The sequence below is a fragment of the Canis lupus genome, chromosome 10 (genome assembly GCF_011100685.1).
Source record: "Canis lupus familiaris isolate Mischka breed German Shepherd chromosome 10, alternate assembly UU_Cfam_GSD_1.0, whole genome shotgun sequence".
Taxonomy (NCBI): domain Eukaryota; kingdom Metazoa; phylum Chordata; class Mammalia; order Carnivora; family Canidae; genus Canis; species Canis lupus.
The window spans coordinates 13,878,843-13,896,656 of NC_049231.1; the positions used below are offsets into that span (position 1 = coordinate 13,878,843).

Consider the following 17,814-nt stretch of genomic DNA (forward strand, 5'->3'; position numbering starts at 1 on the left):
TGACATTGGGTAGGTGGCCTTCTCGTTTTTCCGGGGCTGTCTTGCCATGTCAAGTAAGAACCTAGTAGAGGGAGCCCTGGCCTTGGAAACAGGAGCAAGGAGGTGTCCATCCATTCATCAAACACCTGTGCTGTCGGGAGGGACTGTATCTATTATATGGACAGAAGAAAGAATAAATTGGAAGGACTCTGGAAATAGGGGCCTTGTGACTTTTCACTCAGGTAGGCTGCGCAGTGTCCTGTGAATGTTGTAGGCCGCTAATGAGTTTTGCGGGCTCCTCCTTTTGTCTTTAATGTTGGAGGAACAAGTTAGCGGATGCCACTTTTTAATTAAAAATGGGTTTCCCCACGTATTTTAGTCTCCTGTTTGCTAATTTTGCATTAGGTTGTCCTTATGGGTGAGTGCGACTTTTATCTAATCCGTATTCATCCCCCCTGTTGTTCTCTTTTTTTGCAGAAAGTCAATAAATACCCTTCCCCATGGCACTTGATCTCAGATAAGCATACCGGCGGGGAGCAAGAGGGAGGGCTGGCATGGAGTAGACTGAGCAACGTGGACGGCCCTGTGTGGCTTCCCTTGAGCCTGTGTGCCCTTCGGGACCTGCTAGGAGCCGTCCTGTTAGTGGGTGACTCTGAGTGCCAGCTTTAGGGCCTAGTGACCGAGGTTCCCATCTGGGCCCTGTCACCGCTTTGTGGGCCATGTAGGATAGGCTAATTGAACTCTGTGCCCTGGCTTCTTCATCCTTGTGGTGAGGCTCCTACTCCAGTGGATCCCATAGAGCTCTTGAGGGCTGACGCCACAGGGCATCATGAAGCTGCTTGGCTAGTGCCGAGTGCCCGGGGCCTGCAGCGAGCCCATTCGACGTGACTGTGCACTTGGATGTCTGGGGGGCCGTGTCTGTGAGACTGGAGGGCAGGGGACACCCCGTGCGACCTTGAGTGATTCTCTACCTTGCAGCGACTCCGCGGTTGCCTTGAGAAGTGCAGACTCTGGAGCCCGTATTACAGGGGTTGCCGGGGAGGCCACGGGCTACTTTGCAATGGAAAGCATTTCACCCATAAATAGTAAAGGTAAGGCCTCCCCAAAAGACGCCAAGCTTCTCCCCGGAGATGGGGGAGGCCTCCCCGGGGTTAATAGCTCGCCTCCGCTGAGTGAACATAGAGAAAGGCCAGTTGGGGGAAACAGCTCCAGGAACACATGGACACACGTTGTGCGCACCCGTGAGAGCGCATGAAAAGCGGATTCCCGACCGAACTTTGCAGGCCCCTGGGAGCAATGCTGGGCTCGCTGACACAGGCGGCACTCCTTTCCCAGCAAAAGAAAGCAATGCATTTGGGGTTCAGGGGTCCGCTGTTCCCCCCAAGGAGCTCAGGTTGCAGAGAACCCCAGCCAGGGGCCTGCAGCTTGGCTGTGCGACGGCTGCATTCGTGCCAGAGCCACAGAAAAGCTCCCGGAGGAGTCCCAGAGGATGCCGTTGGCCCGTTTGGACGCATCTTGGGTGTGTCTCTGCGTTGGTGCTCAGGGGCCCCGTGTTGGCATCTCACGGCAGCGGTGAAAAGTCCTCTATGATAAAGCACGGCCACGCACCGGAATGGGCCATGTGGGGAGCAGCGGCGCGGTCGGGACTCACAGAAACTCCTCCTGGGCTGTTCGCCTTCCCCGCTCAGCTCCCGAGGAGAGGACTGTGCTTCCGAGGTGAGAGTCAGAGCTCTAGTCAGTGCAACGGGGGCACTGCATTCGGCTTCCTCACGAAGCTGCCTTGACAAAGGCCTGGCCCCACCGACTCCGGACCAGCTGCCTTTCCCGCAGCTCCGACGGACGCCACTGAGACCCGTTCATTTCTTTATTCTGCAAACATTTGCTGAACCCCTATCATGTGTCGGGCAGTCGGAAGCCCACTGTGAAGCAGGTGGACATGGCCCTGCTCCTTGGGGACTCGGGGTCTGGCGAGGAACGCAGGTCAGTGAACACCTGAGAGACCCATGCAGGTGCGTAGGACTTGAGTCGTTGGAAGATTGGAATAGCGGGGAACTTAGGCCAAGCCCTGGGTGCTCAGAGGCGGTTTCTCGGCAGCATTGTCGGCTTGGGTACATCACCCTGCAGGGCCACTTGCACCTGCGGCCTCGGCCCTGGGTCCCCGCCCGTGAGGATGCACTGGCAGCAGTGGGTGGCCCAGCTCCCAGCTCCGGCTCCCAGCTCCCAGCTCCCGGGCCCTGCGGCCTGGTGCTCACGCCTGGCTGCCCGAGGGCGGCGTGCGTGTAAAGGAATCTGCTCTTCTTCGGTGCAAGAGGTCTGATCTATCACTCCTGTTTTGGCTTTCAGCTAATGATTATATGTAATTACATTCAAATAAAATATTTATAAATAATTACATATAATTAGTGGGCTGTGGAATTTGGAATGCACGCACATCAGCTCTGATGAAAGGTTCCCTTTAATTTGGGAGGTGATAGTCTTGGTATTATTCGTTTCTGTTGGAAAGACATCAGTGGCCAAAGGTCTACAGTTCTCTTTTACAGGTGTTCTCATAACATTCAGGGTTTTTGGGTGGTGGTTTATTTTATTTTTTTTGCTTGGTTTTGTTAATAGGTAGGATACTTATGTGGTGAATCTCTAGGGAGGATATGTCACAGATCCACATCTGGAGAGCACTCTGAAGAAAACAAATTATATTTTCTTAAAATATCGGGAAGCAATTATCCTTGAATCCTGAAAGGTCTTTGAGGGGTCGTCCGGTCCAGCTCTAAGCAGGCCTTGCATCTAAAGCCAGGCAAGACGCCGCGTGCCGCTGTCCCAGCTGGCCCATCTGTGATCCTGCCCAGGGCACTCTGTCTTGTGAGGTCTCCACCAGTGTTGAAAACAGAGAAAAATTGTCCTGAGCAGGTCCATAATTCAAATTTTTGCCACCCCTGGAGGTTTGGGCACATTTGCCGTTTCTCTCTGTCCGTTAGCCATACATGGAGCTGCAAATGGAAAGCTGTCTTAGAGTAAAAGGTCTGATTCCCCGGGGGCCGGGGGTAGGCTGTGGAACCAGGGTGGACAGAGAGCGAGCAGATGGGGCTGTGTGAGGTCAGGGTTTCTGGAAGGACTCCCAGGCGAGGTGTGGAGTGACAGGAAGGAAGACGCACGCTGGCTCTGTCCTCTGAGCTGGCCCCGATTCGACAGGCCCGGGGACCAAAGACGTGCTGATGTATTTTTTTTTAATTTTTTAATTTATTTATGATAGTCACAGAGAAAGAGAGAGAGAGAGGCGGAGACATAGGCAGAGGGAGAAGCAGGCTCCATGCACCAGGAGCCCGATGTGGGATTTGATCCCGGGTCTCCAGGATCGCGCCCTGGGCCAAAGGCAGGCGCTAAACTGCTGCGCCACCCAGGGATCCCCGTGCTGATGTATTTAACCTTCAACCTTTGGTTGAGTTGATGAGGACCTTTGATTCCTGCCTTAAAATAGGAGGGGATGCCCAACGTGTGTGAGGACCAGTATAGGCATGCCGCACATTCTCAGGGCTTCTCTCAGCCTGTTTTGATTTAGATCATCACATGGGCACTGATGAAGCACGGGGAAAATGAAGAAGGCCCTTACCAGGCTGACCCGAATGCTCCTATAGCTGGCACCGGAGGTTTTGGAGGCTTTGGGACATGATAGCTCTCTGGCTCTCTCTCTGTTTTTTTTTTTAATTAATTAATTAATTAATTAATTAATTAATCTATTTTAAAAAAATATTTATTATTTATTCATTCATTCATTCATTCATTCATTCATTCATTTATAAACTCTTCTGTATCCAATGTTAAGGCTCCAGGGATTTTTTTTTAATCTCATGTGCTATAAATGCAACATAAATTAGGGAATCCGCCAAAAGCACGCTAAGAACCTGCGATGAGACTCTGTTTTTTTCCTCCTTTAGGCTTTTGTTTCTCCATTTTTGGTCATAAGGGAGGATCATGCATCTGTTTAGGCTTTTACCTAGAAACTTGAAAATGTGACAGACGTTGAGCTATTTGGAGCTCTAGGGGATCCCTGGGTGGCTCAGCGGTTTGGCACCTGCCTTTGGCCCAGGGTGTGATCCTGGAGTCCCGGGATCGAGTCCCACATCGGGCTCCCTGCATGGATCCACTCCTCCCTCTGCCTGTGTCTCTGCCTCTCTCTCTCTCTCTCTTTCTATGTCTATCATGAATAAATAAATAAATAAATCTTTAAAAAGAATTTGGAGCTCTAGATCTCTTAAATGTCACCGTCTAGGCTGGTGCTAGGTAAACCACTTTTATCTCCTTAAGCTTGGGTTTTCCTATTGGTGAAAACAGGAGGCTGAACTTCCCAGACTCTTGTTCTCTGACTATACGACTGTTTCCCCTCGCTGTGCCCAGGATTGTGCAAAAGTTTTTGGAAGAGTCTGTCGGTTAAGTGTCTGACTCTTGATCTCAGCTCAGGTCTTGATCTCTGGGTTGTGGGTTCAAGCACTGTGTTGGGCTCCTCACTGGGCATGGAGGCTACTTAAAAAACATTAAAAAAGTATATATATATAAAAGTATATTAAAATATGCTTTTTTATATATATTTATATTAAAATATAAAAGTATATTAAAAAGTATATATAGTACATATAAGTATATATATAAAAAGTATAATATACTTTATATTTTATAAAATATTATAAGTATATTATATTAAATACATTAAATATTATAATATATTAAAATATTATAAGTGTATTTTATTATACTTTATATATATTTATATTAAAATATAAAAGTATATTAAAAACTACATATAGTATATATAAATATATAAAAGTATATTTTTATATTAAAATATAAAAGTATGTTAAAAAGCATATATAGTAATATAAGTATATAAGTATATATATATGTATATATAAGTATATAGTTATATACATATATATATATAATTTTTTTTGGAGGACAGACTTGAGGGTTGTATTTTAACTTTTCAACACATACTCAGAGCTCTTATTTTGGTGCTCCTCCTGAGGCCTCTGTGATGCTGACTTCCCCCAATCCCGTGCCCCCCCGTGGCCCAGGTCCTTGTCTAAGTCACTACCCTCCTAGCTCCTTGGCTGCCTCTGCCTCCTAAGTGGTCTCTCTGCTTCCGCTCTTGCCCCACTGATGGTCTGTTCTTTACCCAGTTCTAGCACGATTTTTTGAAACTAAATCAGAACATGTCTGTCTCTTGCCTGAAACCCCTCCAGTGACTTCCCACTGCCTTTGGAAATACAAATCCGTTCCTGCCTTTGCACCTGCTTCCTCTGCTGGGAATGTCCTTTCCCTAAGATCTTTGCACAAAGGACTGCTTTTCAAGTGGGTTGCAGCTTAAATATCACTCCCTCAGAGAGGCCTTCCCTGACTATGCCGTCTAAAACAGCCATTTCTCCTGCTTAATACTGACCTATTACATGGATTTGTTATTTATATCGCATATCCCACTGGGAATTATCCTGTATATTGATTTCTGTTGTTATATCTCATCCCAGTAGCAAATATGCTTCATAGGATTAAGGACTTTGTTGCCTTGTTCATTGCATATCCTTAGCAGCTAAAGCAGATTCTGGAATATAATAGGTGCTCAAGGAGTGTTTGTAGAATGAATGAATTGATGAGTAAATGTCATTGGCAGAAAAACTACACACCAGAGAGGTTATGGTCACATAGTTCATTAGGAGTGGGGCCAAGTGAGACACAAACAGACATTTCTCCAAAGAAGACCTACACATGGCCAAGAGGCACATGAAAACATGCTCAACATCGGTGGGCATCAGGGAAATATGAATCAGAACTGCAGTGAGATCCCACCCCACACCTGTCAGAATGGCTCAGATGAACACCGCAGGAAACAACAGGTGTTGGCGAGGATGCAGAGAAAGGGGAACCCTCTTACCCTGTTGGTGGGAAGGCAGGCTGGTGCAGCCGCTCTGGAGAACGGTGTGGAGGGTCCTCAGGAAGTTAGAAATAGAGCTTCCCTACGACCCAGCAATGGCACTGCTAGGGATTTATCCAAAGGACACAAACATAATGATTTGAAGGGACACACGCACCCCCGGAGCCATTACAAGTGGATTGGGGGTGCTACTGGCATCTGGTCAGTGGAGGTCAGGGATGCTGTTATATATCCTATAATCACAGGAGAGCCTCCCACAGCCATGATCCAGCCTGGAATGTCAGTGGTGCTGAGGTGGGGAGCCCCTGTTGTCGACGGGCAGATGCGTGCGCTCATGGTTTAGGGTGGGGATACGGACGGACGGTGTGTGTCATGCATAAAGAAGTTAAAGACCGTGTCAAAAAAGGGGTATGATGGAAAAGAGAGAAGAGTCAGAACAAAGTAAGCAGGAGCGCCATTGGGCATCGTGGGGGACGAAGGGGGTAGGAAGGACTGTGCGTTTAGCCTCGCAGGGAGGTGAATCAAGAGAGGAAGTTTTGCCTCAGGAGGTTTGGCTCCATGATCTGCAATGGCCAGTCCCTCAGATTCAGCTCCCTCAACTTCACAGGTCATCCGCACATTTATATTATATGGTCTCATTCATTTGGGGAATATAAAAAATAGTGAAAGGGAATAAAGGGGAAAGGAGAAAAAATGAGTGGGAAATATCAGAAAGGGAGACAGAACATGAAAGACTCCTAACTCTGGGAAACGAAGTAGGGGTGGGGGAAGGGGATGTGGGCGGGTGGCGGGGGTGACTGGGTGACAGGCACCGAGGTGAGCAGTGATGGGATGAGCACTGGGTGTTGTTCTATATGTTGGCAAATTGAACACAAATAAAAAATAAATTTATAAAAAATAAAATAAAAAATAAAAAAATAAAAAATATAAAACCCTTGGGAACCAGGGGACATTTTAACCTCCAAATGAAAATAGAGCAAACTGCCGTGGGCTAGAAATAATTACCATTTTCCATCACTTTTCAGGGGTGTTTAACTTCTTCTTTCTCAACACTGTCAGTGCTCTATCATCACTAATGCAGGACAGTGTTAATTTGATGCAATTTGTATTGCTCATTGTCAACTTCTCACTTTTCTCTCAGAGCAAAAATAGTGTGATTTCAGACTCTCTTAAGAGCATCGTGAGATTTTTGGCTATACAGAGGTTTCTGTCTGTCTAGGTTGATTTCCTAAAATCAACAGAAACAATTATAGATCTTAATGTCTTGGAAAAGCTGTAGTTGTTGATGCTGGTGAAACTCAGGTCAATGAAATGGTTCTTAATACCTATTTTTCATACATACACACATGTACCTGAATCTATGAATGTAGCATGTGTAGGTAGACATTTAAGATCTCACTAAAAATTCATACTAAAACGGTGGCTTTGGTAATTTGGTAAGCACGTACTTGCTCTTTTGGTCTTGCTCTTGTTTCTTTACTGAACATTGGCACCTCGTAGGTCCTCACCAAATGCTTGTTGAATGAATAAACAAACTGCAAAAATTGGTTTGGGATCACTGGATTCCAAGTTATTTTTCCGCATTTGCATGAGCTTAATTATGTCAACTGAAACACAACTTGGTAAATACAGTAGCATATTATTATATATTTTTTAAAGATTTATTTATTGATTTGAGAGAGAGAGAGAGAGAGAGAGAGAATGTGCAACTGGGTGGAAGGGGCAGAGAGAGAGAGATCCAAGCAGACTCCTGCTGAGAAGGGAGCCTGATGGGGCGCTGGATACCACGACCCATGAGGTCATAATGTGAGCCAAAACCAAGATTCAGATGCTTAATTGGCTGAGCCACCCAGGTGCCCCTACAGTAGTATATTCCTATGGTGTATGATTGTGATGTAGCCATTCATTTCTGAGTTTTTTTTTTTTAATTTTTGAAATTATTGCCAGGGATGTGATTTGACTTATGGGGTTTCTGAATCCACTCAGCATGAAACTCTTAGTAGTTGATACCTTTTCCATATTAACCTTTAACCTAGGGAGGGATGGTTAATCAAAAGAATAGATTTCAATGAATGTTCTTAATTCAAATGTATTTAAATTGACAATGTTGAAGAAATTATGCCCCGGGCACCATTTTATTTTGGGTGCCATTTTATTCTAGAGAAGAGCTATGTTGACTAGTTCACTGGATGTGTGTCCATGTTTTTTTTTTTTTTTTTCTTCTTTTTCTTTTTCCAGTGCTATTTCTTCACAATCGAATTTGGCCTTTGCAAGCAAGAAGGGCAACTGCGGGCCTATGGGGCAGGACTACTTTCCTCCATTGGAGAATTAAAGGTATGAAGCTGTGAATGAAAATAGCCTTCCCAGGCAAACTGGCTCAAGGTCATGGAGATATTGATTTGTTTGAGCAGTTCTACTCGTAGGTACCCCATAAATATTTAACACAGAGGATTTGGCACCTCAGATGTGGCCGCTGACCTAACTTTCTGCACTTCTGAAAATGGGTCATGCCTTTCTAGGTTTGTGGTGTGACTCAAATGGATGAGCAGCCATGTGCACAGATCAACAGGAATGACAAATATATGCTTAAATGTTGGGTAACACATGACTGGCCTAAATTTAGTGCAGAAAAGTAGGCAGCAAGTTAGCAGTGATCCTTCTGATTGAAATTTCCCTGTAAGGATCGCTTGGCTATTTTCATTTCTGTTATTCCCAGGGCTCCCATGGACACTCTAGAATTTACTCCTCAAAGGGGAATTTGAGATTATTTTAGCTTCCTCAAAATTAATGTGTATTAAAACATTTGTGGATACACACCATTTAGAAAAAAAACCCTAAATAAACCTCCATTTGTTCAAAGAGGTAGCTAATATGTATAGTGATACCTAAGGAATGCTATTGTTTTTGTCTTAAAATATAGCAAAGCGGTCATTTATTCAGAGATGTTGGGGCTTGGAGTATTTGATAATTTACATATCCTGGTTACTTAAGAAATGCTGTCTATACCACTGGGCAACAGCAAGTTTTGATGAATTTAGAATGCAGTGTGATGTATACTCTGGAAATGGTACTGAAGATGATTCAACCTTTCTTTGATTACCCAAAGATCAGGATTATTGACTACCCTAAGTTTTTCATTTGGTGCATTGATTTTTCTTATATAACATAGTTGGGAAATAGATGATTACCAGAACTTTTTGGTTGTTTATGCTCTTGAAAAGTACAATATAACTGTAGTTTTATTGAGTATTCGCTCTACGATTACATTCATTCATGCATTAAGTCCCAAACATTTGATCAAGCACTTACTATGTCCCATGCACTGTGCCAGTCACTGGGGATATAAATAATGAAAAGGGGGAGGAGGAGGAGGAAGAAGAAGAAGGAGAAGGAGTAGAAGAAGAGAAGGAGAAGGAGAAGGAGGATGAGAAGAAGAAGCAGAAGAGGAAGAGGAGGAGGAGGAAGAGCAATAGCAAGAACAAGAACAAGAATAAGAACACCACCACCACCACCACCACCACCACCACCACCACCACCACAGCTACAACATAGCAGAGACCTCAGTGGACTCTTAAACAGACCTCAGTTAGTATTGTAGGTGCTTTTAACATATTAACCCACTTAATTCTCATACCAATCTGGTGAGATAAGCAGTATTATGATCACAGATGAAAAAACTGAAGCATAAAGACATTAAGGAGCTTGCCAAGGTCACACAGCTAATCAGTGCCAGAGCTGGATCCAAGTCCAGGTGGCTGAGGCTCCAGGATTCCTGGGGTCTCTGTTATCAGAGGGTTCACAGTCTAGGGCAAGCGATAAACAGCCAGTAAGATGACGCAAACTGTGACATGGGCCTGGCACTTACTAGGCCGTGCTGGGAAGGGCTCCTGTCCAGGGCCTTGCAGCCCGAGCTGATTCTTGAGGAATGGAGAGGACGAATGAGGAGGGGATGAGATGCATAGAATAGTGAGTGGACAACGGGGTGTGTATTCTTGTTAAATCCTGCCCTAGTCAGGCCCATCCCCGAGGCTCCACAAGGCTGGAGTAGATGATAACACGGAACCTGACAAAAGCCTGATGTAATATTGTATTTTTTTTTTAAATTCTCAACAACAACAAAAAGCCACTTGGGGTTAATTTTCTTACAGTGGCCAAATCTCACAGCAATAGCCTGATGTCATATCCGTGTAAGACCCATGCTTTCTGTAGGGTGATTCTTGATTTCCGCGAGAAAAGAATTAGAAAATGAGTTAGCTCTTGAGCTGTATCTATTTACATTCTCCTCAGAAGGTTTATAAATGATATCAGAAGCAAAAGAAACTAATCTCTCTCATTGCCCCAACTTTTGATAAGGTCCTCTAATCGGGTTAATGGGGCATATATAGGCAGCATTGGGGTGAATCTGTTGTTTTTGTTCCTATTGATGTGGACAGAAATGTCTGGAAATGGAAATCAGTCAGGCTGTGTACACCAAAGGGCATTGTCTGCCGTGAATCTTGTTCTGGTCCATCACCTCTGGTCATTAGCATTCTTCCATTCTCAAATTTCTACACTCCAACATCCTGATGATTGCTACTTTGGACTATTTTTACAATTCAGAAGTTCTTGCTATGAGAAGAACTTCTGATTATTCACAGAGAATACATAACACGGGACGCTTTCTGTACCTGCTTCCCTCCTCTCTGCCGTGCTCTGTGCAGATGTCCAGAACCCCCTCACAGCTTCTGAGTACTTCTGTCTGGAAGTACTCAGTAAAGAGTACTCAGTATTTAGTTATGGGTTTGTTGAAGAAAATGAATAAACAAATAAGTGAATAATAAATTTAAAAATGAGACACATAGCAGGGCCAACTCTGAGATCAAAAAAGCATGAACACGATAATTCTGAACCTGGGGTGGGGGGATAACTTTATTGATAGCGTTATAAAAATTCCTGTATCAAACATGCTTGCGGGTTCGAAAGGAGTTACTTTTTGCAGTAAAATATCTGATTCAAACTGTAGCCCAAATGTAGGTCCCAGCTAAGTTGGAGGTTTTGGTATAGTCTTTATTACTTTTACATAAATATCCATGATTCACCTTTTCTCCTTGAACAGAATATGTTTTAAAATTTGTGCTTCAAGAGGCTAAATTTTCCTGGGTGCACTTCAGAGCTGGTCAAGTACTCCCAAGAGGTGTTATCTATAGTTTGGAGGATAACTTTCATTTTTACCTCTTATTTTTTCAATGACTACAATGCTTACTTTTTGACAATTTGTGAAGAGAGAGACAAAATAAATAGGGAAAAGCTTGTAAAAGCTACATCTGATACACAATGTTGTCTTCTTTTAGCCTCATCAGTGGTTGCTCTCTCTCTTTTCTGTTCTGTGATGTACTTTCAGGAATTCCAAAAATGTATTTGGGTAGGTCTCTACGATTCCTTCACACTCTGGAGAGCAGTTGATAATGAGCTAACTCATCTGGAAATCTGACTTTAAAGAAAGGTTGAAAGTAGGATAATCAATTATGTTTATCCATAGCCAGAATATGTCTTTCATGCCTTTTCGATCTCAGAGTTGGCCCTGCTATATGTGTCTCATTTTAAAATTTATTCTTCACTCATTTTTTTATTCACTTTATTCAACAAACCCATAACTAAAGGTCTAAGATTTCAAGGCACTTAGAGTCTCTAGTAGGGAAGGTCTAAGGAAGTGATTGATACGGGTCTCTGTTGAGTCCAGATCCATGGCTAAGCAACGGTGAAGCTTGTTCACAGGCCGTGATAAAGAAATGATTGCTAATTGATGAACTGGCTGAGTTCTAACCCCAAAATTTAATCCATCTTAAAAGCAAAAAGGCAATTTCTCCTTTTTTATGGGTAAAGGTAAAGTCTAGTTCATTATTTCCTTAAGGGCAAGGATTAAATTTTTTTTTTTTTTTTTTTTTTTGTGAACAGCCTTAGCACCTACTCCATAGTAGTCACTGGAATAGTACATATAAATCCATTCATCCTGCTTTTCAGGTTTTGGCAAAGCTGATGGTTTTACTTATTTATTAATTTTTAAAAAGATTTTTATTTATTTATTTATTCATTCGAGACACAGAGAGGGAGAGAGAGAGAGACAGAGACACAGGCAGGGGGAGAAGCAGGCTCCATGCAGGAGCCTGATGTGGCATTCCATCCTGGGTCTCCAGGATCAGGCCCTGGGCTGAAGGCAGACGCTCAACCGCTGAGCCACCCGGGCTGCCCAAAGCTGATGGTTTTAAAGCTTTTAATTATTATTATTTTTTGGCTCTAGTTTTAGGATCTCCTTGCACAGTGACTTTATTGTACTGTTTTTTTTTTTTTAAATAGCTTAACCAACATTCCCAGAACAGGCTTATATTTATTGCAGTCAGTCATGTTTATTGCCACTTGCGGCAACTCTGTCTGGCAATCAGAATTCCTGCCAGGCTGCACAGAAGAGGCTGGAGGCACCTGCAGGTCCTGCCATCAGGGTGGCTAGAGTTAGGATTCACTGACACAGAGCTCCCCCATCTTTCCCCTGCACAGACGGCTCCCACCTCCATTCCCCCCACCCTTCGTTTTCCTGAAACCAGCACTATTAGTAAAGACAGAGAGAACTCTGGAGCCAGACACAGGCGTTTGGCCTTTATGAAGAGATTGTTTGAAGAGGGAGTTTGTTCTCTCACTCCTGCAACTTATTCAAATGGATGAAACTTTCAACATCACTGATTTAAAAAAAAAAAAGGTGCGATGCTATTATCACCCAGTTGAGCAATAAGGATGTTGATGTCACTTTGTACTTGGTTAGCAGGAGGAACATTTGAGGGAAGTTCAAAAAATATTATCTACATACATGAATATGCACATATACAAATGTATATATTTGATGTTCTGACGGGGAAAAGACGATTGCAGTGTGAACGTGGGAGTGTTTGCAAATCTTATTCAGAATCTAGGCCCCAAACTACCTTTAAACCTGACTTCACACCTGAGTTTTTTCCTGACTTAAACCAGCCCTAATATAGAGGGTGAGGATCACAGGATTTACATGGAGAATAGTTGAGATAGTAACTCTGTGTCTGCAAAGGCAGGTGGCTGGAAGGATGGAAGATTTTAAATTGATGAACTTAGGGCAGGCACTGTTGCAGCCGAAAACCAGAAAGCCTCAGAGCTATGGCCATGTTGCTTTCTTTGTGGGTTCGGGACCCCTGGGGGAGAAGAGCTGCCAATGGTGGCAGGTGTGTCTGAGCGCCCGTATACACCAAACATCATCTCCAGATTGAAATGGCAATAATCACTTAGTATACTGGCCACTTCCCATGTGCCAGGCACTTTATATGCATTACCTCATTTAATTGTTTTTTAAAGATTTATTTATTTATTAGAGAGAAAGAGAGCAAGCAGAGGGAGGGGCAGAGGGAGACACACAGAGACAGAAGCAGAATCCCCATGGAGTGCAGGGCTCTACATGGGGCTTGATGTGGGGCTCAGTCTCACGACCCTGAGATCATGACCTGAGCTGAAACCAAGAGTCAGCCGCTCAACTGATGGAGCCAGCCAGATGCCCCCCATTTAGTTCTTACCACAAGAACTTATCTTATCTATGGGTTATAGATACCATTAGTATTCCCATTTTCCAGATGAATACTAGAGTGGGCTTCCATAGGTGGACAAACTGGCCTGGTCATGTAGAAACTTTAGGTAACAATTGGGTACTGGACAACTTGATTTTGGAAAAAGATTTTTGTATTTAAAAGACCAGGATGGCAAATAAGCTGTAATTTGTGCACCGAAGCCAATTAATTGCTAATGGCCACCATTGCTGGGAAGGGTGGGAAGGCCGTGGCCAGGCCAGCGGGAAAGGCTGCGACGGTCAATGTGTGCCACCTGGGGTGGAGGGAGGAGATGACAAGGATGCGGTGTATGTGTAGGGCCTTCTAAGATGGTATTGCAAGGGCAGCTTTAGAATTCACGTAGGTCAGCCTTTTCAGTTTATCGAAGAGGAAACCGTGTCTCAACCTGGGGGAGTTTCATTGCTTTGATGTCCTGCCTCTGGGACAACTATGTTTAGGACCTGGGTATCACAGCTCCCAGGCCCGCACACTTGTCTTTAGCACTATGGATGAATCCAAAATAGTCCTTGTAGAGAGCATTCAGGTGAGGGCAGGTGATTCTCAAGCACTCCTGCACTTCTAGAATGGCTTCAGAGTGAAAGACTGTCGGCCACATCCTCTTAGCCTTACAAAGCCTCTGTCTGCCACAGTCGGATGAATTCTTGCAGACTTCAGGATATCAGACTGTTAACCCTTTGAGAAGGAGTCACCCCAGAGTTCCCTGGGGACCTCAAGAGTGTGGCCCAAGGTTTACAGAGAGTCCACTGTGGACGTAGAGGGGAGGGCATGCATGCTGCTCCCTCAACTGAGACAGCTTAGAGGTGTGGGGAGGAGTTGAGGACAAACCGAATAGGGCTGCAGCCCATAGGGCATCAGTGGAGACATGGACGCTCTTTCATAGCCTTAGGGCCACACTCTCGCATTCAGACCTGGGAACGTCATAGGCCGCGTGGATGTTCCTGGCAGGCATCCCACGGAAGAGCTCCACGAGACCACTAACGGGTGAGAGCACCGCCTCCCTTGTTGGCCTCAGCTCCAGGCCCTGGTCATTCTCCAGGCTACTACGGAGGTGCCGCTGTCATCCCACTGTTAGTAACAGCCAAGGACAGCGCTGGTCCCACGCCACGTGGGTGGGGAGGTCCCTGGTGGGTCGTGGGCATGTCGGCCATGGCAGGTTCCTGCCTTGTTGAGAGCTTGCAACAACCAGCTCCCGGTGTGTCCTTGGATTATTCCGTTGGGCAGGTGTGAGATCTGTTGCCTGGTGGTTTTTGCCTCAAGTTTATGCTGTGAATCCACTGATTTTCCTTGAAGTCTGGGACAGAGCATTGTGCCCTCTAGGCATTTTCTTCGTGCACTCTCCTCCTTTTTACTGGTTAAGACGACTAAACGGGCTCACCTGAGTATCCAGGGTGATTGTGACATGAGGAGGCTTTCCAAAGCTCCCCTGATTTCAGCCTCTCACTGTCTGCACACATTCGGGAGGCGGACTGTACACATGCTGGCTGCCAAGGCCGCGAATGGCCCATCCGAGCATTTCCGACCCAAGCAGAGGAGTTGCACCCCTTTCCGTGCTCCCGTTGACCCGGTCCAAGTCTTTGGCTCAGCGGTGGGCGCTGCCCTGCGGAGGGAGCAGTGGTTTGGGTGTTCTCACGCTGTGTCCCGCTACCCCTCCGCCCTCGCCCCTGATTGTAATGATGAGAAAATAGACCAGGGGCACCGGGCCGGTCACCGTCCTTCCTTTCATACATGCCGGTGGCGGGTGGACACTTAGAGCAATGTGCCGAGGCTGGACACGCTCCGGGCGCGTGGCTGCAAGGAAAGCCGTGGCTAATTCTGAAAACCACAGCAAGTCAGTGGGAGGCCTGTTCTTTGCAGAAGAGTGCCAGGCCTCCAAAAAGGACATTTGTTTCTTGGAACTGCGAAGTCGTTTTAAAATGTGGACAGAATTATTAGTCATGTGGAACCCAAATCCCCCGATGTTCACGGCGCGGGATGGAATCGAGCACAAATGCATTTGCAGGTGTAGTGACCTTCTGCTTATAATGAAGCTGCTCCGTGGGCCAAAAAGAATGAGTTCATTCCCAGAGGCCCTGTCCAGTCCCTGATTCATGTAGGCATTGATCTGGACAATGCAACTTTGTAGGAAAGCAAATCACAGGCAGGGGAGGGCCGCATGCCCTTGCCCTTATGGGTTAGTCCGGCCTTTGGTTTGTGCTTGTGTCTCCAGCTGTAGGGAGCACAGCCTTGTTCATGGAAGGCTGCAGATCATCCCGTGCGTTTTGAAATTGGAGGGGGTGGGGGATGCACAACGGTGTGAACGGGAGAGGTTTGCAGCATCTCTGCTGGTGACGGCACAGTCTACGTCTCCCACTGGAGGGAGGTGGAGGGCCTTGCATGGAGCCCAGCGTCTTCGGAAACCATCCAGCCCAAACCTCTCGCTTATAGTTAAGGAAACAGAGTCCCGGAGAAGGGAAATCCCGTGCCAGGTGGTGCAGCTGGGTGGCAGCGACATTGGGGCTGAGTCCCTGTCCTCCAGGGGTAATGCAGCTCCCGTGGCCAATGGGCCCTTTAAGGGGAGCACAGACTCTCGGGGGGAACGCTTTGCAAAGTGGAGTTCACAGGCCCTGCAGTTGGGGGGGATCCCCCGGGGGCCTCCTCCCTGTGCGTTCCTGGGACCTGCTGAATGACATTGAGGAGGCCCGGCCTTGGCATGTGCTCCTCGCACTCCTGGGCGGCTCCTGGGCAGGTGAGCTCCAGCCCGTAACCGAGGCCTGGAGCTGGCAGCGGCGGGAAGCGCTGCCCTTGAGCATCACTGAGCTCACCCTGAGGAGCCCCCGCAGGCCCAGGGTCCCGTCTGGGCCAGCAGTCCGCGCGTGGAGCCCACGGCGCTTCCCGGGGCGGCTGCACCAGGCTTGCTGCACCAGCCTCCACCGAGTCGAGCCGAGGGGTCTTGGCTCCTTGGCCCTCCCCCCGCCCCCCACAGGATCACCTGCGGCATTGGCTCTGCTGTCCCCGCAGAGTGGGGTGAGGGACGAGTGCTTCTCAGGTGCCTTTGATATCCAGGCCCTGGCCCGACTGCCCACCCCCAGGCCCCGGGGGCTCCAGGCCTCCGGGCCTCCGCGCAGGTGGTGATCGCTTCTGCCATTTAAGTGACATTTCAGGACGTCTCTTATAGCGATGAATGCAGAGCCCTGTTTCTGCTCTCTCCTTGCTTCCATTCATGGCACAGATTAAAAGTCCGTGTCTTCTGGGCCACTGCTCTGAACCGGCCTTCCCTATGACTTTGTCTGATAATAAATAATGCCGTGATCTCTGCCCCCCCCCCCCGCCCCCGTTTCTAACAGCCTTACACAAAGGAAAGCAAAGGCCCTGACACCCACTGTCGCCCGCAGATGAGACGGCTCCGTGTCCCGGGTTGGGCACAGGTGCCGAGCTGTGGCCTGGGGAGGCAGGTGGCGGAGTTACCTGCTCTGTGGTGTGTTTTGCAGCATGCTCTCTCCGACAAGGCGTGTGTGAAGGCCTTTGACCCAAAGACAACTTGTCTACAGGAGTGCCTCATCACCACCTTCCAGGACGCCTACTTCGTTTCGGAAAGTTTTGAAGAAGCCAAAGAAAAGATGAGGTAAACTCGCTTTTCTTCTGCTGTTTCCCTGGCTCTGCTCCCTGCCTCTCTGTGCATTCCCGGCACCGGTGGAGCTGATCGCATCTCCCCCAACTCCCTGCTTGTTTTTTTAAATATTTTTATATATTTTTTTATTTTTTATTTTTATTTTTTTCCCTCCCCACTTGTTTTGCAGGGACTTTGCAAAGTCCATTACTCGCCCCTTCTCCGTGCACTTCAATCCCTACACGCAGAGCATTGAGATCCTGAAAGACACCAGGAGTATCGAAAACGTGGTGCAGGACCTTCGTGGGGACCTGAACACGGTGTGTGACGCCCTGAACAAAATGAACCAGTATCTGGGGATTTGACGCCCCAGGACCCGTGATCTCTTGGGGGCTTTGCAGCAGTCCAATGTCATGTAGCGCTGATCACATTCTGTGTCACGGCTTGGCCAGTACGCATGCAACCCTGTCCCTCTCTATGCACGTGTGATATTCCGTGTTCACGTGCGAGGCACCATCAAGAGCCCAATGACACCTGCTCATTGTTGGAAGTATTGTGACCTGTTCAAACGTCTCAAATAGATTTGCCATTCCTGCTCCTTGTCTTTAACCAAACTGCAGCTGTTTAAGGGTCTGTAACAAGTAGCCCTCTTACGCTTCTAGCTTATGACTTCTTCCTTCTCAGATCCAAGCCCTTCCTCAGTGTTCAGTAGA

At 46.7% G+C, this 17,814-nt stretch overlaps 1 protein-coding gene across 1 annotated transcript in view; it reads left to right on the forward strand.

The window, feature by feature from the left end:
• TPH2 (tryptophan hydroxylase 2) overlaps window positions 1–17,466 on the forward strand; it is an 83,451-nt gene extending 65,985 nt beyond the window's left edge. Inside the window, exons 9-11 of the mRNA NM_001197120.1 lie at window positions 8,135–8,230; window positions 16,983–17,116; window positions 17,292–17,466. Coding sequence (NP_001184049.1) covers window positions 8,135–8,230; window positions 16,983–17,116; window positions 17,292–17,466 — 405 coding nt within the window. The remainder of the gene's footprint in view (window positions 1–8,134; window positions 8,231–16,982; window positions 17,117–17,291) is intronic.
• The last annotated feature ends 348 nt before the right edge of the window (window positions 17,467–17,814 follow it).